This window comes from Urocitellus parryii, chromosome 5 (assembly GCF_045843805.1).
Source record: "Urocitellus parryii isolate mUroPar1 chromosome 5, mUroPar1.hap1, whole genome shotgun sequence".
Lineage (NCBI taxonomy): Eukaryota > Metazoa > Chordata > Mammalia > Rodentia > Sciuridae > Urocitellus > Urocitellus parryii.
The window spans coordinates 185,485,524-185,508,942 of NC_135535.1; the positions used below are offsets into that span (position 1 = coordinate 185,485,524).

Consider the following 23,419-nt stretch of genomic DNA (forward strand, 5'->3'; position numbering starts at 1 on the left):
TCCCCTCCCAGACAATCAGGGCAGGGGTATTTATACATTCATTTCACCACAGGGCCCCTGTTGCTTGCAAGAGGGGTCTGAAAACTGAGGGTCTATGCGTGCATACATTCCCAGAAAGGTGCAATCATTCATAGCCACCTGAGTGGGTCCAGCCCCTCCTATACACTGTCTTCCCCCATTACCCTTAGCTCAGCTCTGGCCTTTGGGAAGAAAAAATGTTCCCACAGAGCCTTTCAAGGGCCACAGCCACCATCCCAGAGGCTGGGAAGTAAGGCACAGTAATGCTCCAGAGGTCTGTCTTATGGCTGCCCTCAGCACATACGACAGGCAACAGCCTTTTCTGCCCCACCCTGCATATGTCCCTGCAGTGATATTCCCTGGGCCTTACTTTACCCCTCTGTTCAAAAGATAATAACACCTCCCTCCCCCAATCAGAAATGGCCTAAGTTTAAGGCAGTTAGTCTAGCCTAGCAAGCATCATAATAATATATCTATCCTATTCCCACCACTGATTAAGAAGATCCTGGGGTGGCCGCCACATAGCAAGTATTCAGAAAACACAGGGAGTGAGGTGAAAGGGAATAAGAAAGGAAAAGATGGGAAGTACAAAGGAATGAAGTTAAGTCCTCAACAGTTCCACATGTTCTTGCTCTTGAGTATTTATTTATTAACTTTACTCCACTAGAAATAATTTTTAAATGACAATCAAACATATTACACATTTAAACGAAATCTTCTGTTTTACTCATAAGAAAGTCCTCAGAATTCAATGTGACTGCAAGTGGTTGTACACCTGGGACCAACTGGGCTTGACGTATTCTTGCCCCACAACTACACTCAGACAGACCCTTTCACTCCAGGCATGCTCTGCCATCTCAACCATCCTTCCTCCTAACAGCTTGGGGTGGGATTTCCTCTATAGGAAGTGGGCCTCACTCATAAGGCATGAATCTTGAAAACAAGATTATTAGAGTCAGAACAATAAGAGGCATAGTAGGCAGGCACAAGGGATACAGAGAAAAAGGTCTTTGCCTGATATCTTCAGAACCTACTGTTTTCTTTCTGCATTTTCTGAGTATCTAAATGCAGCTCTGAGTACATAAGAGATATTAAATATCATCCCCACAACTGTTAACCCAAATCAAGAATTCAAGAAAATTCACCAAAGAAAAGGACACCTGGACACAGGACAGAACACCTGCTTTCTCCTGGTTGATAGCACTGCTTAAGCCAAAGGCTTGAGATTCCATATTTCCTACTACAGGTGACTGAGTATACACATAAGAAGTAGAAAAGCCCTGCATCAAAAATAGGTAAAGTGAATAGGTCTGGCAAAGTGTTTTAAATAGAGAAAGAAATTAATCAAGGAAAGAGCTGAGCTAAATGTCTCTTAAATGCCAAGGTTCCTTGTAACTATACAAGGAAACAATAAAAAATTGTCAGGTAAAGGGGGGAGGACCTGCCCCATAGAACAACTGCTGCCCACATCCCCTCATGTTCTTCATGAGGGGTCCAGGGTCACATCACATTAGTGATATCACAACCATAATCAACAGGAATGGTGGCAGAGAGGGCAACAGAAGACAGTGGTTGAGGGCAAGGACACTCCAAGGAAAAAAGAAGAGAAAAGAGGGGTTCCTACTGAGTCTCTTCTTGAGCAGTGAAACTCCCTGTGAGTCTGAAAAAGCCCAGAGAAGCCCACAGAATGTACAGGAGAACACCTGAAGTCACTAAGCAAATGTTACATCAGATAAGAGCGGATTCTTTTCAGAGTCTTTTCATATACATTCTTTCAGGTCATCTTTACAGTAATCTAGCAAGGTCTATAAAGAAAAGAGTATTCACACTTAATAGATGAGGAAGTGAAGGCTAGAAGGGAATGACTCACCTAGCCCCCCCTGCAAGCAGAGGGTAAAGCAGAGGTCCCAGACTACTCTAAACAATAGACCCTGAGGCTTAGAGTCAGTGCCTCCCAAGGTTGAAGAAATAGATGAGTTTGTTGAAAGGATCAAAGTCATGAACACAATAAAAAGAAATGAACCCAACAATAAAGTATAAAGATCCTAGCCCAGTATATTCTTTGGATAAGAGAAAAGGGGTCAGAGGTAACATCAACATTTACCCTGGTTATCTAGTATAAAGACAGAATCCCAAATGAAAACTATTTTAAAAGAGTTCAAGACATCATCTGTGGAGCTGGAGGAAAAACCATCTCAAATCTATAGGTCAGGGCTGGCATTATGGCTCAGTGGTACAGCACTGCCTAGCATGGGTGAGACACTGGGCTCGATCCTCAGCATCAACATAAAAATAAACAAAAGTATCGTGTCCACCTAAAACTAATATATATATATAAACTGTAGGTCAGAACCAGGTGCCATGGTGCACACCTGTAATCCCAGCAACTCAGCAGGCTGAGACAGGAGGTTCGCAAGTTCAAAACTCAGCCTCAGCAACTTAGCAAGGCCTTGAGCAAATCAGCAAGACCCTGTCTCTAATAAAATATAAAAAAAAAAAGGGGGGGCTGGGGATGTAGCTGAGTGGTTAAGTGCCCCTGGATTCAATCCCTATACTAAAAAAAAAAAAAAACTGAGTCAGCAGCCAAACAGCTAACTGTGAGCAAAAGAACCACCCAGAGCCAAGAAAATACACTAAGAAGATTCTGAAGATTGGGAAGAAAACACAAGCCCAGAACTTCACTAAAAATGAAACGCAGCAAGGACTTAGTTGAGGGTCTGCACAAAGCAGATGACTAGGAAGGAACTGTCAGCTGCAGGGAATGGCAGCAGTCACATAGTAGTAGGAATATCATATACCTAGGTCCTTCCCCAAAGCCAGTTTCCAAGTTGTGCCCAAAACCCAAACTTAGTTTATTGGATCTCAAAAGCTTCTTGACATCTCTTTTATTGGCATCATCGGAAATGGGTGTTGTGCTCTCTTCTATTAAGAGGTAGCCTAACACATCCCAGAGGAGGTGGCTGGAGTAGGGGACTCTGGGGTTGGGGGAACAGGGGAGAGCCTATCTGTGCTCTCTGGCCTCGATCTACATGCAGGAAACACATGGACCTGAAGCACTTCCTCCACCACCCACCCACCCTCATTTTCTGAAGCCAGTAAAAGTCCATAGGCAACTACTAGGCAACGTCTCTAGCATACCTGTCACCTCCCATACACTGTCCTGCCTTCTCTTAGTCTTATATATAATATCTAGCCCATCAAGACCTGCACCTTGCTAATGGACTTTAAGAAGGGCAGTATGAGGGAGAAACAGAGGAGGAGACAAAGCTGGATGGCTCCATTTTCCACCTCCGCTCCCACACACTTAGCCTCTCCACTCCCCACTAGTCTTCCTTCCCTCTTTCCTAGGATTGCTGGAATGATTTGTTCTGAACAGCGACAGGTTTATAGGTTAGCCGACACCTCTGCTCTGTGGAATTTTAATTAACTTCTCCCATCGTCAATATGCTAAGGAATGGGGTCTCCATTTTCTGGGGTCAGCAATGTGTTTCAGGTCCTGCTATATCAGCCGTCAAATTGAAGAATTAATGACGTGGCTAATCGGCTCTAATTCTTAGGCAGAAAAAAGTTTGAAAGGGAGTTGTAGAAGAGAGCAGGAGGAGGGGTACAGGCTCTATGGGGTGAGGAAAAAGAGGTTGAAAGGAGCTGAGGAAAGGGGTGACTAACTCACTCATAAAACAAGTGACTGACTGAACCCAGTGCTGGAGGGTGACAGTCCTCCAGCTTTCCCAATTCCATTCAGTGTGGAGTGAAGGACGAAGATGGGAAAGATCCTAGGAACTACTGTGATTTAAAAGGTACAGGAGAGAGGCAGTGTACCCTGCTGGGGAGGTCAGAGACCCTGACTTAGTTCAAGAGAGCTGAGAAAGCAGAAGTCAAGCTGGGCATAGTGGTGTACACCTGTAATCCTAGCAACTCAGGAGGCTGAGGCAAGAGTATTGCAAATTTGAGGCCAGTTTTAGTAACAGTAAGGTCCTAAACAACTTAGCAAGACCCTATCTCAAAAAATGAAAACAGGTTGGGGATTTAACTCAATGGTAAAGCGCTCCTGGGTTCAATCCCCAGTACTTATGGGGTTGGGGGAAACCAGAAGTCAGGACACAAAGATCACTTGTTTAAGGGGTAGGGTAAAACCATCATAAAAAATGTTACACTTCTACATTTCCAGTTTCTGTTTCTTCACATCTATTTATCTTTGGGTGAGGGTCCAGTAGGATACAGGTCCCAAGCCTCTCCTGACAATTCAAACCTACAAGGGATAAGCCAGAGGACATTTTCCAGAAGGAATAAAGCAGAAATGTGAGTCATGACAGCAGACTAGATGCTGCTGTCACTTTCCAGGGATGCTGAGAGGCCTTTGCTTTGGAGGAATCCCAGAGGGCATCTGCTCTGGAAAGAACACCCCTGGTTACAGCTGGACTCTTTAATTACATTCCAATATGGTATTTTTTCCTTAATATTTCTGAGGTTAGGTGCTTAGGAAATTAGCTCCTGGAAGGTTATCTCAATCCCATGAATATATGAAAGGGCTTAAAGACCTCAAGTCTCTGGAGAATTAAAAAAATCTTCAAGAGAGTGGCTCAAAGCAACCTAGAATGCACAGTTGAAAGATTTTCTAGCTCATCTGACCTAGTAAATAGTAAAGCAAAAGCATTATATGAAAAAATTACATCAAAAAATGTCCCCTTACCTGAGCAATGGGCTGATAGCAATGGACCAAACTCTGTCTTCAGTCTGGATGGTGTGTAAGCACTGCCCCAGTCGGCCTGAGGCCAAAGGCCATACCTGGAAACAGGAGAGGAGATGTTCTCATTGGCATTGCCTGGGATTAAAGGAGAGATAAGGTATAGTAGGTGGGGATGACTGTGCATAGGGTGGTAGGGAAATGGAGAATCCTTTCTGTCCTGTACACACAGAGTTCAGGGTATCAGCAGAGGAGCCTCTCCAGCCTCTAGCTTACCTACCACCCAGACAGATTCTAACTCCCAGTTCTAACCACCTCTTTTACTTCTGCTTAAGAACCTTCACATACCAGCCAATTTTATACCAGGGAATTAGAAGTTCCACATTCCTCAGCTGAGACTTGACTAGAAAGGGGTGGGCAGATGAGGCTTGCCCTCTCAGCAATGCCCCCACCCAATGTTTGTGATATTTTTTTCTCCTATCTCTCACCAAAAATTTACTTTGGGCAAATAGGAGAGGAAGGAATATCAAGATGCGGTAAGGGAAGACATGAATAGTTAGGAGAGTAAAAAGAAAACTGCAGGGAAGGAGAGAATGGAAGAAGAGAATCTTCAAAGCAGGAAGGTGGTATGTTGTTTGTTCATAATGCCCAGGATTCAATGCTATTCATGTCAGCAGGGCATTTAGCACCTACTGTCACCAAAAGTAGCAGAAAAGCTCAGCTCTCTTAAGCTTCCATATCTCCTACAGGTTAAAAATATTGCTTGAAGCACATTATCTGGTCCCTATCAGTCAGGAATGTACATTAGCAGCCACTCTGGGCTTAACTCTAATCGACACTCACAGAGCCCTCTTGGCAGCCAGTGCATTTAGAAATCTCCCCCCTCACCTCACCCTACCCAAGATGACACACACAGGAACATAAGCCTCTAACCAAACAGAAAGGAAACCTCAAATGTAGGGGCTGTCCCCAGAGGAGATCCCAAGGCAGCCAGATGGATCAATGACCTCTCAAGGTTCCCTCAGTGCTATAAGAGGAACACACCCAATGCAGGCAGGACCTTAGATGGAAGAACTTCAAGGAAACATTCCTTCAGTTTAAGGGATAGGTGATGGAGTGGGGGTGGTTCTGCTTTAGGGTCACATGGTATCTCTTCCCTATAAAAGGAGAAAGTGTTTCTTAGAGTTTCTCTGTGTGATGGTAGTTGGGGGTGGAGTGATGTATAATTTTTCCCAACACTGGGGTAAGAAAACAAATTTAACAAGAAGATCCTAAATGAGGGGGAAGAAAAAACAAACAAACAAAAAGGTAAATACCATAATCTTCCCTGGAATGCCAGAATTCCAGCTTATTCTTTGGACTCTTTCAGTCCCTTGACAATTACTAGATGTACTTCTGTCTTCCTCCGTTAGACTGCTCCATCTTAGAAGATAGCTTTGACTTTTCCCTGCTATAAACAAACACCCTTGGAGGCAAGTTCTGGTTTGTGGGGGTGGGCACTAAGAACTCTAATTTACAAAAATCTCTGGGGACAGCCTAGGCCCAAATTTACCAGTGCACTCCACAGAGAAGACTGGTAGATTCCTAGATTCTGTGAACCACAGAACAAGGTTCCTAGTCTCTGGGAGTGGCTCAGGAAGCATGTTGCTAATTCCAAGTATAACTTTGGGAAAGTGACTCTCCCAGCCTGCCACAGCAGCATAGCATCCTTCAGCAAACATGAGTATCCATGACAAGGAGCGGACACAGTATGCTGGTCATATCTTCACCCTCAATGGCCAGATTCAAAACAGACCTAACCTGGAAAAGACTAAGGGTGAATGGACATTTATATAGCCCTTTAAAAAGCAGATTAGGTGCAGCAAGAATGACCAAAGTTGCCAGTTACAGGGGCACACACCTGTAATCCCAGCAGCTTGGGAAGTTGAGGCAGGAGGATTGTAAATTCAAAGCCGGCCTCAGCAAAAACAAGGTGCTAAGCAACTCAGTGAGACCTTGTCTCTAAATAAAAAATAAAACAGGGCTGGGGATGTGGCTCAGCGGTCAAGTGTCCCTGAGTTCAATCCTGGAAACCGCTCCCCCTACACACACAAAAAAAGAACAATCAAAGTCTTTTGACTCAGGAATTCTAATGCTGAGAATCTATCCTAAGAAAATAATCCTAAAGCAAAGAAAAATCTAAATGATAAAATATTCCCTGCAGTCTGTGGTTGTAGAAAAAGCATGTACAGGGCTGAGGTTGTAGCTCAGATATAGAGTGCTCATCTACCATGCGTAAGGCACCAGGTTCAATCCTCAGCACCACATAAAAGTAAAATAAAGATATTGTGCCCACCTATAACTAAAAACTAAACATTTAAAAAGAAAAAAAGGAAAAGCATGTACAGACTTTAGAATCCAACCAATCTGGGTTTGAACCCTAGTTGTTACTTATTATCTTTGATTTTAGGGATATTTCATAACATTTTAGCCTCAGTTTCTTCATATATCAAATGGAAAATTATCCCTTCTCTCAGGTTGTATTGTGGAAAAGTGAAGATAAGCATAAATCACCTCTCATAGTATTTGACCAATGTATCAGGCATTCAGTGAAGGTGTTTCTTATTACAAGGTCCTTGGATCCAGGAAAAAAATCGGTGCAAACATTCACCCACTAGAAAAAAAGTGGTAAGTAAATGATGCTTTGTTCATGTTAAAGCCATTAAAAAAAAAACATGAATAATTTGTAATATTATGAAAACCCTACTGGGCACAATGGCACACACCTATAATTCCAGTGGCACAGGAGGCTGAGACAGGAGGATCATGAGTTCAAAGCCAGTTTCAGGGCTGGGGATGTGGCTCAAGCGGTAGCACGTTCGCCTGGAATGCGTGCGGCCCAGGTTCGATCCTCAGCACCACATACAAACAAAGATGTGTCCGCCGAGAACTAAAAAATAAATATTAAAAAAAAATTCTCTCTCTCTCTCCTCCCTCACTCTCTCTTAAAAAAAAAAAAAAAAAAAAAGCCAGTTTCAGCAGTGGCAAGGCACTAAGCAACTCAGTGAGACCCTGTCTCTAGATAAAATACAAAGTAGGGTTAGGGTTATGGCTTATGATCAAGTGGCCCTGAGTTCAATTCCTAGTACCTTCCCCCCCCAAAAAAAGAACACCCTTATAAAATAGAGTAGATACAGAAGAGAGGGATAGTACTGGGGACTGAAATGGAGCAAATTATGCCATATGCATTTATGAATTTTTCAAAATAAGCCCAATTGGGCAGGGGTTGTGGCTCAGTGGTAGAGTTCGCCTAGCATGTGTAAGGCCCTGGGTTCAATCCTCAGCACCACATATAAATAAATAAATGAATAAATAAATAAAAGTATTGTGTCCAACTACAACAAAAAGAAAAAAAATAAGCCCAATTATGTATGACTATAATGTACTAATAAAAATTAGAGTAAATACAGCAGAGTATGCTGGGTATCCAAAATATATTATGAACAGAATTATAAGGGGGAAAATTTACCCTAAAGGATAAAATGAGAAAAATGAACCAATACATCATTAGAAAATAAGCAAACCTATGCTTTGAAAAATGACTAAAATCATATTTAAAAAAACAGATCAAGTGCTCCCTCCTTCTTAAAGTTCCCCCTTCTTATCCAGTGTGCTCTCTCCTTCCTCTGAACTTTCAGGTCCTTCCTAAGAGCCTTATACTTCATAGTCTTGGCCTCTTCCCATCAGTTTCAGGGATAAGTATACATGTTTGAGCCCAGAAGCTGCATCTTCCTCACCTTTGAAGACCTTGGGTGCCTGGTGCACCAAGTCTCACATATAGTACGCACTCATAATGATGAATCAAACAATAGAAAAATAAGAGGAAATGGAAAGATGGTCAGTACCAGCCCAGGCACCAAAAACATAGGCTACAATTTGTTGACATCTTGGGACAAAACTGGCCCTACTAAAGCCCAGAGAAGCAATCCAAATTAAATCAAAGAAAATCTGAAACTGGGAAAAAGGGAAGGAAGAAGGCTCTCTGGGCAGTTCCCAGCTCAGAAATCACGCAAAGAGAATGTTTCTATCTCCTTAACCCCATAAAACAATTTTCTCTTTCCTAAAAGACAGTATATATTTGGGGAACTCCCCAAAAATAATCTATAGTGGTTTATAGGCAAACATCACTTATAAATTCCTATGTAGGTTTAGGTACATTAGAAGTCTGAAGAAATAGCTATAGAATTGCAGATGCCACTGAAAAGAAATGGAGAGTTAATTACAGACAAATTTGGGCTAGGAAAAGAAAGGTGGCTGAATATAAAGAAAACAAGAAAAAGGAGGAAATCCCAAGTAGCATCCAGAAAGCCAGAAAAGATGAATTGGCTGGGAGAGCATTTGGGAACCCCCCAAAGAGCCAACCACCTTTCAGGAGATAAAGAAGAATCAGAGAAGAGAGTTCTGTCAGTGACCCATAAGAAATTCTGAAAAGGAAGAGGGTGAACTGTGTTGCAATTTTAAAAGGAGAAAGTATATTTTAAATATTTTTTAAAAATTAAGTCACTGTGCTGGGGTTATTGCTCAGCCGTAGAGCGCTTGTCTAGCATGTGTGAGGCCCTGGGTTCGACCCTTAGCACCACATAAAAATAAATAAATAACATAAAGATACTGTGTCCAACTACAACTAAAACATAAATATTAAAAAAAAATCTAAGCCACTAAATAGGACTGATTCAGTACTTATATATGAAATGAACCAAATAACCCACATAAAGTTGATATTATTCTCCAACCCTCAGATTGCTTCACTTGGTCCAAAGCTCAGGTTTATATTGCCCTGGGTGTCATAACACAGAAAAAGAGATGTCATTAAAAAGGAGGAACTGGAAGAAGCCTGCAGTCATGACAGGAAGATGCCAGAATGAGATAGAAATCTCTAGGTCACATATGCCACAAAATGTTTCTATGCAAATTTACTTTTGAGAGTATGACAAGTTAAGGCCAATATCTTTACAAAAAATGCTACAAATACAGTGACCAATCAGAAATATGAAATAAGTATGAGGCAGGGGAAGAAGCAAATGACAGGAAAATCAGTTTCCCTATTGCTTCAAAATATTTGTGGGATTTTTCCCAGGTTTCCTGTGTTGTTGTGCATTCTTTCTGACTAAATCAAAATGTAAGGCAAAAAACAGCAAAGAGAGGGAACATATTAATCTCTTCTTATTACATAAATTAGCAACTCAAATAAGTAAACAGCAGAGGGTACACAGAATCAGAAACATTATTGAGTAAAAACTGCAACTTCCCTCTCTGTGTATGACTTAGTGGCCCATTTGCTGACACCAGCAAACATTTTACTCCTGTTAGCACTATGGAGCCTCTAGATACTATAAAATAGATAAGCAAGATACTCCTGGGCCTCCTGTACCACCAACTTAATTATCAGCAAAGTTCCTACAGCAGCCTCAAAGAACCAGGCCTGTTTCCTGGCTAGGACTGCTGGATGTAGGCATGGAGAACTTTTCTGTCTCATGAGAATGAGCCTATTTGACCTAGATATGGATGAGATGGGTTCATAAAGCAAAGGTCACACTGTTTATCAGCCTCATTCTTTTATGCATTGGTGGATGGCTGGGGACCAGGCATTTTGGCAATGACACAACAAACAACACCCTTCTCTCTCATCATCTCCACTGCTTACTGACCACAACACTCTCCAGAAAAGCAGTAAAAACATATTTTAATTATCATCCTGATTGCTTATAAACAAGTTGGTGAAAAATTAATCTCCCTAAATAGAGAGCAAGCAAAAGAAGGGAGATTTTAAAATAAAATATTGGAGTTAGGACTCAACTTGAGGAAACTCAGCTCAAAGAGGAAAAGCTGGCCAGGCCCTCTGTTTTTGAGTTCACGCCACATTTCAAGTGAGTGGCAAGCTTCCCAGCCACTGTCCACTCCTTTCCTAGTCCAGCTGGCAGGGACATGGCCTGGCATGGCAAGCTGTGCACCAGAGAAACATAAGTGAGTTCTTTATTGTGTTGTTTCTCCCCTGCCCCCATCCAATACTCTCAGCCAATCCCACCACACTCCCTATAGACAGGAGGGAATAACAGTACATAAAGGGGAGACCACCTCACCTTGGCCGTCCTGTCCCTGGAGCCACTCACAATGATGCCCCCCTTGCAGTCCACACAATTCACCTCCTGTTCATGAGCCGAGTACTTGACAGTGAAGGTGCTGTGAATCTTATGGACACCAATCTTCCCATCTCTAGGACAGAAATAAGGAGAACATCCCCAAGAGTCAATTATTCTCTCCATAGGAAGAGAATAAATCTACAAAAACAGCCCAAGTCTCCAGTGACTCCAAACTTGCTAAGTGTTAAGCAATTTGGTCCAAAAGGTGCTGAGCTTCTAGGTACCTTTATATCTTCAGCACGCTTAGGGCTGAAGAGAACTAGGACTAAAATAAATTTCACCCTGGCAAGTATCAAAACCAGCTTCACTCTGCATTAAAGGCTCTTCCTGTTTTCCTTCTCCAGCTAACCCTATTAACTGCTTTTGGTAAAACTCTGCTTTAAATGGAAAAAAACCACCAGCCCTTCTAGTACTCCTTCTCGTCCCTTTGGAGTTGTGGTGGGGAAGTCAGAAGCAGACACAAGTCCCCCAAAGAACACTACAGAAGAGGGAGGAAGGAGAAACCTGCAGCACTTACCCTCCTGCACTGATAATATGTGAGTTGGCCAGCACAAAGTGACAAACATCCTCATCATGCCCAGCGAAGACTCCCAAGGGCCGACGATTCAAGCTGGCACCATCTGGGCGGAACTTGTAGGCCAGGATGAAATTAGCTTGGGATATGTACAGAGAATCATCCTCTAGCTGCATCCAGGGCATCTGACTACAGAGATGGAAGAGAACATTTACAACTCACCAAGATACATCAAGAAAACCTTACTTCCCAATTTTTTAAGAGACCAATCCCCAATCTACCAAGGACAGCTTGCAAAGCTAACAGTTCACACCTTAATCCCCATATCAAAACTGCCAGCCCTTGGCTACCCATAGAAAATCAGAGTGAGCTTTGTGGTGACCTAATATTTGGACCTTGTTTTTTTTTCTTCTTTGTAGCACTGAGGATCAAATCCAGGGCCTACACATGCTAGGCAAACACTCTACCAACCCTTTTTGGACTTTCTAAAAGAGTCAAAATTGCAAGACCAGCTAAATCTCTTTTAATTAGAGAATGCTTAATATCTGAATAACTGGCTACCTGGATTTCTCATGAGTAAGCAGAGCTTATAAGATCAAAAGGTTAGGACTGGAGTTGTGGTTTAGGGTAAAGTACTTGCCTAGCATGTGTGAGGCTCTGGGTTCGATCCTCAGCACCACAAATAAATTTTAAAAAAATAAACAAAGGCACATCAACAACTAAAAAATATTTTTAAAAAAATATTAAAAGGTTAAGGAGTAGGTAGAGTCAAAAGCTCTTCCAGACAAGTCAATAACTTTTTTTTTGCATCCTTACTGATGTGTAAGTGCTAAAGGTTCCAAGACTAAAGGTTTCAAGGCTCCAAGACTTCCACATATACCCCTTTCCTAATAGGTGAGATAGGGTGTCATGGAGAAAGGAGAAGAATGAGCCCCAAGAAGCCCCAGTGAAAGCAAATTTATAAGCGAAAGGAATAAAGCCATTCAGGAAAGGATGCTAATGTATTGATACATGTTTGATCCTCGGAGGATATCTATATTGCTAAATTGAAGGATAAATGTGGTGATGGAGAAACAGCTACAGAGGTCTGCTACAGTTCAGGGGCCATAAAGAAAGTCAGTTCTCATAGCATCTGATGAAAGAAATCCACAAATAGCTAGAGTTCCTTTCCAATCTGTAGGAGGAAGAAAGGTTAGAAGCCACAGGCCAGTCTCATTGCACAGAGTGAGCCTTAAGAAAAAAGAAGACTCTGCCAGATACTAGGTTTTCTGGTGGAAACTAAAGACTTTGCCAAGGTAGATATACCACCTGTCCTATCCTACCTTGAGGTCCTAGAGTTACCAGGTCCCAAGAAAAGCACAGGGACATCTGAGTCATCCCCATGTACAGACATCATCTCCCACTGCCAAGCCTGTCTGAGCAAACTGGGCTGTGTTTCTTCCCCAGGTTCCTTAAAACAAGCGTCATGGGAATGTGGAAAAGTTCTGCAAATTGACTTGACGGGTCATTAAATGCAGCTTGGACTTTGTAGTAACTTAGTTTCTGCTCATGAGGGATTTTACAAGGGTGTGCATATATTACATGGAACATGTGTAGACTGTGTATAAATGCTTGCATTCTCATTCATTATGCACATTCCTCTTCAATATCCTTCGCATGAGTGTGTGGCCCACTCAAGTAGGCAGCAAACAGAGGGGGCTGGAATTCATGCGCTTTAGAGCCATCTGGTAAACAGCATTTGCCTACGACAAGAAATCAGGTTCATGCCAGGTGAACAATGGAGAATCCCAGGGCAGCCTGGTAACTATCGTATGTGTTTATTTGCCAAACTACTGGAATCTAGCCCAAAAAGACAATGTCAGGGACAAAACATTGATAGAGAAATAAACTCTACTCTCTGGGGTTTCTTTTTATTGTTGTTTTGTTTTATTTTGTTTTTCAGTACTGGAAACAGAACCCAGGGGTGCTCTACCACTGAGCTATATCCCCAGCCTTTTTTTTTTTTTTTTGAGACAGGGTCTCACTAAATTGCTAAGGTTGACCTTGAAATTGAGATCTTCCTGCAGCCGACTCCAGAACTGCTGGTAAAAAAGGCATGTGCTACCATGCCCAGCATATTCTTTGGTATTAAATATGGTTGGAGTAGGGAGAGTCAAAAGATACAAGTGGGAAGCAAAGGATAAGTCCTTCATCTCCCATAGCTTCTTGACCATCACCACTAACATATAAGTCATAGCAACTGATGCTGGTGAAACCAGTGGATACCAAGCAAAGGAGAAGGTCATCAGATACCAAAGCCTACCTGCATCTATCAGCACAGGGAAAGGTCAGTCCAGAATGAGGACTGATGCCATTTCCTACCTGTTGCCACCAATCAAGAAGAAGCACTTTTTTGGCAGGCAAATAATAACTATAAAATAATTTAAGCCGACAGAGCATAAAATTTGTGACATTAACAGTGGCACAGCCACCATCTAAATTTTCTGACACCTTTTCTAAGTTCTACCTCCTGTAACATATACATCCAATCATTTAGCTATTATTTTTGCCTCTTAATAATAAAGAGGAGTTGGATCTAGGGATGTAGCTCTGTGGCAGAGCACTTGCCTAGGATATATAAGGCCCAAGGCTTGATTCCTACACTTAAAATTAAATTAAATTAAAAAGTGCAGGAGAATGTTAAAGGAAGCCAAGAGTGAAGAAGTAACTCCCTAAAACGAAAGATTTAAAGAAAATAATTGTAAAATAAGATAGACTTCATTTATACCTTTTTTTTAATATTGATTTTTTAGTTGGACACAATACCTTTGTCTTATTTATTTATTTACTTATTTATTTATTTGGTGCTGAGGATCGAACCCAGGGCCTCGCATGTGCTAGGTGAGTGCTCTACCGCTGAGCCACAACCCTGGCCCCCTCATTTATGCCTTTTGATGAAGTAAATTTAATAGAGGTCCCCTCTGCATGGTAGAATTAGAGGTAATTTTTATTTTCTTTTTTAAATTTTTTAAATTATTTTTCAAACTTCTACAATAAACATTTATTTTTTATAAAAATATGGCATTTGTGAACAAAGTACATTTTTAATAATCCTTTTTTAAATGTGAAAATAAGTTGTCCCTCTGCTGCACCCTTTGTGGTATTTAAAGTATCACCAGTGCCATCGCACCCAAGATAGCCCCTGTGACATTTCAGTTTTCATTATGATCTTTGGTCCCAGGAAGATTTTTTTTTTAATATTTCTTTAGCCATTGATGGTCCTTTATTTTATTCATTTATTTATATGTGGTGCTGAGAATTGAACCCAGTGCCTCACACATGCTAGCCAAGTGCTCTACCTCTGAGTCACAACCCCAGCCCCTGGTCCCAGGAAGATTTTAAAGAGTGAAAGGCTACTTGCCTGCACCTCCACTTGAGCAGAATCCCCTCTCGGCATCGCCCCAGCCTCCAGTTCTGGGACACCTTCACCCGTTCCTTCACTGGGACATTGCTCATCCTATGTCCAAACAAAACAGAGAATCCAGTCACTGCAAATCATTGCCAAGAGGAGAAAATTCTATGGGCTTACTGAATCAAGACTCGGGAACATCCGGAATATAACAAAATGTAAGTAGAGGGATTAGGAGTCCAGGAAAGCATAACTCTCCTTTCTCCATACTTGGATAACAAAGAAAGCCAAGAAGAAAAGCCTACCCTTTAAACTACTAAAAACAACTATCGTGATACCAAAGCAATCTAATATAGAATAGATGATAAATAATGTTGGAATTCCTCAGGACCCATACTGGGGGAAAAAAAAAAAAAGGACCATGATTCCTACCTCACACCAAACAGGAAAAACAAAATAGATCATAAATATAAATCTAAAACTATGAAGCTATCACATGAGCAAGTTTTCTTAGGACACATAAAGCAATAACAAAAGAAAAATCTAATACATTAGACTTTATCAAAATTAAAAACTAGTGCTCACCAAAACAAATACACAAACTACAATCTTCGAGAAAAGATTCATAAAAATATTTATCTGAAAAAGGACTTGTATCCAGATGGAGAAATCTTCTTTATATATGTTTATATATATTTTAAAAGACCAATAAGGGTGTTACCTAGATTGGTGGTAGATGGTACAACCATTTTGGGAAAAGATCTGGCAGTTCATTATAAATCTAAATATATGAACTAGTAATTATCCAGAAGAAATAAAAATATATGTCCAAAAGAAGACTTACAGATGTTCATAGGAATTTTGGTCATATTAGCCAAAAGCTGTAAATAGCCCAGGAATTCACCAACAGGAGAATAGATAAATACACTGTGGTATATTCACATAATGGAATACTTCTCAGCAACAAAAAAGGAAAGAAGTACAAATGTATATAGTAATGCAAATTAGTAACAAAATACATTATGATGAATGAAAGAAACCTCAGAGTTCATATTTAATGATTTCATTTATGTGAATTTAACAAAAGGGTTACCTAATCAATGATGAAAATAATCAGAACATTGATTATCACCAGGGTAGCAAAAGGGACTAACTGGGAAGGAACATGTGGAAATTTTTCCATATCTTGAAGGGGTTTGGGTTATACAGGCGTGTATGCATTCATCAAAACTGCATCACCAGGAGCATTACAGTACATGCCTGTAATCCCAGCGGCTCAGGAGGCTGAGGCAGGAAGATTGAGACTTCAGAGCCAGCCTCAACAACAGGGAGGTGCTGAGCAGCTCAGTAAGACCCTGTAACTAAAATACAAAATAGGGCAGGGGATGCAGCTCCGTGGTTGAGTGCCCCTGAGTTTAATCCCCAGTACAAAAAAAAAAAAAAAAAAAAAGAAAGAAAAAAAAACTGCATCAAATGATCTACTTAAAATTTGAGCATTTGTTTTACTCAAATATAACTTCACTATGTATGAATTTTTCTTTAAAAAAATACCCATAGGGGCTGGGGATGTGGCTCAAGCGGTAGCGCGCTCGCCTGGCATGTGTGCGGCCCGGGTTCGATCCTCAGCACCACATACAAACAAAGATATTGTGTCCACCGAAAACTAAAAAATAAATATTAAAAAAATTTAAAAAAAAATTTTTTAATAAATAAATAAATAAATACCCATAAACTGGGCTGGGGTTGCAGGTCAGAGGCAGATCACCCACCTAGCATGTGGGAGGCGCTGGGTTGGATCCTCAGCACCACATAAAAATAAAATAAAGGTATTATGTCCACTACAACTAAAAAATAAATATTAAAAAAAATCTAATATCCTCTAGTAAATTATATGTATGCATCCTAAGTGTTTAGGGGTAAAGTGTACTGGTATCTGCAACTTACTTTTTAAATGCATGATTAAGCAAATATAGCCAAATAATTATAGAATCTAAGTGGTAATATATGATGTCATTGTACAATTCATTTTTTTCTGTTTAAAATTTTTCATTCAAAAAATATTAGAGAGGAAATATAGTTTGGTTTTTGTGTATTTTTGGATGAGGAAGGAAACAGCAGAAGAGATAAGAGCACACACCAGCAACAGGAATGGCATTGTTGGAGTGGGTAGATGGGAAAAAATACTCAAAGCCTCTTTGAGAATACACCTTTAGATAGAATTTTGAAATCATGGGCAATTTGAAAATCCCATTTCAGGACACCACATCTCTCCTGTCTCCTTGGCTTACTCCACTGGACAATGCAAGGTACACTGATTGAGAGACATAGTAATAACTGCCATGTCTGCCTCAAAATTCAGTGGCCAAGGAGAGAGAGACACATTTCTCCAAACCTCTATTTATGTATTCATATTTATCATGCTTTACTAAAAGCCAGCAAGAAAGTCTTGCTTTCAAGATTCTAATGGATGTACATTAGAAAGGATGGTTTTGGCAGGCAGAAAGATACTAACCATTTCTAGATAAACCATACTCTGCCTTCTTTCATTTATTTGTATAGACTAATTATTTTGGTTAATAATGAATACACAGGATTTTAAAAAAATGCACATAGTATGAAAGGTCAACAATGAAAAGGCAAGTCACTCTCCTAACAAATGGCCAAGATTCTCCCTCCTTTCTAGAGGCAACTACACACTGCAGGTGCATATATATTGGAGTGCATGTATTCCTACATCTATCCCATTTTAATTTAAAAACAACAACAACAGTAGTCCACTATCCTACTCATGGCTTTCTTCACTTAACAATATATGGTGGGAGTCATTCCACAGCAATACATTTAGATCTATCTCATTTTAACAGTTGCACAGAATTCCATTGTGTGATTCAATCATAATTTATTCCATCAGCCACCTACTTATTGATATTTAAATCAATTCCAGACTTCTGCCAATACAAACTATATAGCAAAAAATACCTTTGTATCTTTATTTGCATGTACAGAAAAATATTAGAAATGGCATTGAATAGGTCAGAGGAAACTCTACATTTTTAATCTGGTAGATACTGACAAATTGTTATCCAAAACAAGACGAACCAACTTTCACTTTCAATAGCATATTAACTTGTTTAAAATTATACAAATTGCCCATATATCCTTCATTCAGCTTCCCCTAATGCTAACGTATTTTTTTAGTTGTAGATAAACATAATAACTTTATTTCATTTATTTATTTTTATGTGGTGCTAAGGATCAAATTCAGTGCCTCACACATGCTAGGCAAGTGCTCTACCATTGAACTATAACTCCAGCCCTAATATTAACATCTTATATAACTATTTACACATTTGTAAAAATTAAAAAATTAGCACTAGTACATTACTGAAGCATTTAATAAAATTTGGATTTTATTTAGAGTTCACCAATTTCTTCACCAATGTCTTTTTCTGTTACAGGATCCAATCTAAGATTCCACATTGTATTTAGTCACCATGTTTCCTTAAGTCTCTTCTGGCCTAAAACAGTTTCCAGTCTTTTCTTATTTTTCATGATATTCACACTTTTTATCTAATTCCTTTTTTTTTTTTTTTTTTTTTTTGCGGGGGATACCGAGGATTGAACTCAGGGGTACTCAACCACTGAGCCACATCCTCAGCCCCACTTTGTATTTTATTTAGAGACAGGGTCTCACTGAGTTGCTTAGTGCTATTGCTGAGGTTGGCTTTGAACTCACGATCCTCCTGCCTCAGCCTCCCAAACCACTGAGATTACAGGTGAGATTACATGGTCAATATCTTTGTAATTCTAATAAGTAAAAAAATACTTATTTTCCTCCCTGTTTAAACATGTATTTTTTAATTATGAAAAAGACTGAATATCTGGTCATATGTTTAAAAACCATTAGTAGGGGGCTGGGGATGTGGCTCAAGTGGTAGCGCGCTCGCCTGGCATGAGTGCGGCCCAGGTTCGATCCTCAGCACCACATACCAACAAAGATGTTGTGTCCGCCGAGAACTAAAAAGTAAATATTAAAAATTCTCTGTCTCTCTCTCTCTCCTCTCTCACTCTCTCTTTAAATTAAAAAAAAAACAAAAACCATTAGTAGGGGGCTGGGGATCTAGTTCAGTGGTACAGCACGTGCCTAGCATGTGTGAGACCCTGGGTTGAATCCCTAGTACTACAAACAAAAATAAAACAAAATTTTAAAAGCCACTAGTATTTCTTCTGAGAAATACTTGTTCACATTCTTTGTCTCAACTTTAGATTTATGGTTGTTATTTTTGTTAGTTTATAAAGACTCTTGTATATTTGACTGTAAAGTTTTTTCTAATTTATATTTTTTTCACTTATAGTATTATATCCATTCAGACATTTAACTTTTTCTTTTTTTTTTTTTTTTGGGGGGGGGGGTTCCAGGGATTGAATCCGGGGGAATTTAGACACTGAGCCACAACCCCAGAACTTTTTACTTTTTTTTTTTAATATTCGTTTAGTTGTAGATGAACACAATACCTTTATTTATTTTTTTATGTGGTTCTGAGGATTGAACCTAATGCTTCACATATATTAGGCAAATGCTCTACCACAGAGCCCCAACCCCAGCCCCTTTTTACTTTTTGAGACAGAGTCTCCTAAGTTACTTAGGGCCTCACTATGTTGCTGAGGCTGTCCTTAAACTTGTAATCCTGCCTCAGCCTCCCAAGTCACTGGGATTACAGGAGCACATCACCACACTAGGATCAGTGAGTGTTTATTGATAGAGCAATTATGCTTCCTTTATTACTAGTTCAGTTCAATTATAAGACATTTAGAAATAGGCAATAAGCAAACCGTCTTTGATTTTCAAAAGAGAAAGCCACAAATGGCCTAAACTGATATGAATTTAATATATAAAAAAGCAAAATTTCAAACAAAAGAAATCATTACTGGGGCCAGGGTTGTGGCTCAGTGGTAGAGCATTGCCTAGCATGCATGATGCACTGGGTTTGATCCCTGGCACCACATACAAAAAATAAAATAAAATGAATGTATTGTGTCCATCTACAACTACCAAAAAAAAAAATTTTAAAAAGAAATCATTACTTAATTATTGTTGTTCAGCCTTTTTCCCTTTCTCCCTTATTAGAAGGGAGAAAGGGAAAAAGAATATACATGTCTAAAAAGAACACTGGAATGATATAACTATTTTTATATAAATAAAAATAGTTAACTGTGGATAGCCAACCTCAGATGGTTTATTTTCTTCTTTGTGCTTTTCCATATTTCCCAATTTTTCTACAATGTAATATTAAAAAGAAAAATATTCCTTAAAATAATAGGGGTGGGGGCTGGGGTTTTAGCTCAGTGGTAGTAGTGCTTGCCTAGCATGTGAGGCACTAGGTTCAATCCTCAGCAAGCACCATATAAAAATAAATAAAATAAAGGTATTGTGTCCATCTACAATTAAAAATATAAATAATAGTAATAATAGGGGTGTAGCTCAGTAGTAGAACAAGCTTAGCATGTGAAACATCTGGGTTGAATCCCCAACAACAAAAAAATAACAACAATAAATACTACTGATAAAACTGGACATTTATGGCCAAGTGTGGAATCTCCCAGTCGCTCAGGAGGATTCCAAATTTGAGGTTAGCCTGAGCAACTTAGCAAGACCTTGTCTCAAAATAGAATAAAAAGGACTAGGGATGTAGTCCAGTAGTAGAGCACTCTTGGGTTCAAGGGTTCAATCCTAGTAGCACAAAAATAAATAAATAAATAGTGGGCATTTATCAATAAAACAACAACAACAAAAATCTGATTTAGGGCTGGGGATGTGGCTCAAGCGGTAGCGCGCTCGCCTGGCATGAGTGCAGCCCGGGTTCGATCCTCAGCACCACATACAAACAAAGATGTTGTATCCGCTGAGAACTGAAAAATAAATATTAAAATATTCTCTCTCTCTCTCTCTCTCTCTCTCTCTCTCTCTCTCTCTCTCAAAAAAAATTTAAAAAAATCTGATTTAGATTGCCATCTCATACTACAATAAATTCAATAAATTCAAAACAACAAAAGTCAATTTAAAAGAGTTTAATTAGACAAAAATGAAATATATATAGTCTCCAAAAAAGCAGAAACTATTTCCTGTTTATACAACTAATAGAAATCTATCAATTATAAAGCACTCAAGTTTGATTCTGTTAAATTTTAAATACTGCACAGAGGCGGGGAACTATGAAAACAAAAGCAACAGAGTAAGGGAAAAACCTGTAGGGAACTGATAAAAATATATCAAGAAAACATCCTACCTCCAGTACCAGTCATCCATGTTCAGCAAAGGTTTTAGAATAGTCACATGGTGTTCACATAACAAAATGTTGGGGGAAACATCCCATAACACTAGTTTACAGACATGTATCTTAAAACAATTATTAATGTACAGTCTCACATCAAATAGGTGGAAAGACTCGACTAACTTTTGGTGCTATAAAAGGTTTAGGTTTATAAATCACTGGTGGTATGTTTAACTGGTACCATCTTTGAAAAAGGAGTTCTAAGATAAAAGTCATTAAATGATAACTTCTGATCTAGTATTCTTTGAGCACTAGTTCAGAGAAATAATTCAAAAGAAAAAATACATTTTTGTAAAGATATTTATAGCTGCAGTAATATATTAGACTTTAAATCTGGAAAGAGCCCAAAAGCCTGTCTGTGGAGAGCAGCATTCTAATGCAATGGAATATACTGCCACTAGAAATGACAATATGAAAAATGCAAAACATTTTAGAAACAACTACTGTGTAGCGACTAATGGCCATTTTAAAACTAAGTCAAATTTGCAAAGGTAGAAGTGAGGAGACACTATATAAAATTATGTCTCCATAAATAACAAGGTCAGAAGATGTAAACAAATGGTGCTTTAGGACAATAATTGTTGTCAGTTATATCGATTAAGTAAAGTTATACATAAAGCACAGAAAGCAGGCTCAAGAAACCGGAATCTGTATCCCACTGTGTGTTATACACCTCCAGGTAACTAATTTCGCTAATTGTCCATTTCTTTGCCTATGAAATGAAGATAATATTTCACACAATTGAGGTGTTTTAAAGATGACACCTAAAACAGAGTAAAGGTATGAATTACTTCAAAGGGGGTTAATTATTTTTTTTTAAGAGAGAGTGAGAGAGGAGAGAGAGAGAGAGAGAGAGAGAGAGAGAGAGAGAGAATTTTTAATATTTATTTTTTAGTTCTCGGCGGACACAACATCTTTGTTGGTATGTGGTGCTGAGGATCGAACCCGGGCCGCACGCATGCCAGGCGAGCGCGCTACCGCTTGAGCCACATCCCCAGCCCCGGGGGTTAATTACTTTTACATAAATAAAAATAAATGTAGAGTTAATATTCACTAATGGTATCATCACAAAAGTTGAGCTAATAATCATTTTTTCCTCCAATTAACTTAGTTGTAACTTTCAGAAATTGTTCCTTTTGTATCAAACATTTTGTCTTTTAGGTTGAATGGTTAGAACTAGGCATACACATGTTAAGACAAATCTTTCACTGAATTCTCCCAGTGGATGAATGTAGTCCCTGATTTCACTTTACTAGAGAGCAATCTTCACTGCCAGATTAAGAGAGAACCTAGGACAGAAAAAGAGAATCGACAGGATGGACCAAAAGAACTGACCTCTTACTGAAAAAGAATAGACTGCTCTGCCAACTCTTATCTGCAAATCTCTCTGGGATGTAAAAAGAAAGGTTGTTGACAGTTGCTCCTCTTCTCTTGAGTTAGGTCTATATGAACGGGTGAAGATGATGAAACTAAAAATTGAATATTCTGGATCATAGCAGGAAGATGGCAAGGGAGAAAGAATTCACATATTTCTTGAATTCAGATAAGGACAACATTTCTCTTATCTCCCTGGCCACTTAACTGCCATTTGATGACACTTGATCACTTGAAGGCTTGATCACAGCAGCAAGAAACTTTCAAAGTTGAACTTTAGAAGCTGCTACCAAACAGCAGGTGCAGGCATCCTCTCCCAAGGCGAATGCTATAATCAAATACTTGGCTTTAGTCCCTCAAATCAAATTTTGACTTAAGAAAAAAATCAATCCATTTGGCTTTGACTTGAGAAAGAATTATTCCACTTGACTTTTAACTTGGTTAAAGCATTTAACAAATCAACTTTCTCATTCTTTGTCCAGTTGTCTTTGATGGTTAGTTTCCCTAGCCATTAATCAAGTTCCATTTATATTTCTATTGGCTTTAGCACCTGAAAAATCAGGAGGAATTAAAAAAAGAAAGTCTGCTTTCTCTGAAAACAGTCTCTCTCACCCTGCAGGGACCTGCCATTGTCCAAAGGGAGAACAAGGCAGCAAAAGAAAGTCCCTGAGTGGATGACAGCAGGTGCCCCTTGGAATTCTGTAAGGTCCCTTGACCCCACCCTTGATATGGCCCCTGGCTAGCCATTTCCCCCATACAGTTACTGATGTAAAGTGAGAGTGCTCCCTTCAAAAAAATTATTAGTGCCCTGTAAATAAATTTGCCTGTGGCTGTTAATGCACAGAGGAATCTCTAACCTGGTGGTGGGCCTGGCTGAAGTTACATTTTCCCAGCCCTATTCTCTTGCCTCAGGCTCCTTTTTTCACTAAG

General features: G+C 39.5%; 1 protein-coding gene across 1 annotated transcript in view; it reads right to left on the reverse strand.

Moving 5' to 3' along the window:
• Fbxw4 (F-box and WD repeat domain containing 4) overlaps nucleotides 1–23,419 on the reverse strand; it is an 89,916-nt gene that overhangs the window by 53,871 nt on the left and 12,626 nt on the right. The window contains exons 2-5 of the mRNA XM_026407883.2: nucleotides 14,796–14,891; nucleotides 11,399–11,584; nucleotides 10,822–10,954; nucleotides 4,709–4,803 (exon numbers count right to left, since the gene is read on the reverse strand). Coding sequence (XP_026263668.1) covers nucleotides 4,709–4,803; nucleotides 10,822–10,954; nucleotides 11,399–11,584; nucleotides 14,796–14,891 — 510 coding nt within the window. The remainder of the gene's footprint in view (nucleotides 1–4,708; nucleotides 4,804–10,821; nucleotides 10,955–11,398; nucleotides 11,585–14,795; nucleotides 14,892–23,419) is intronic.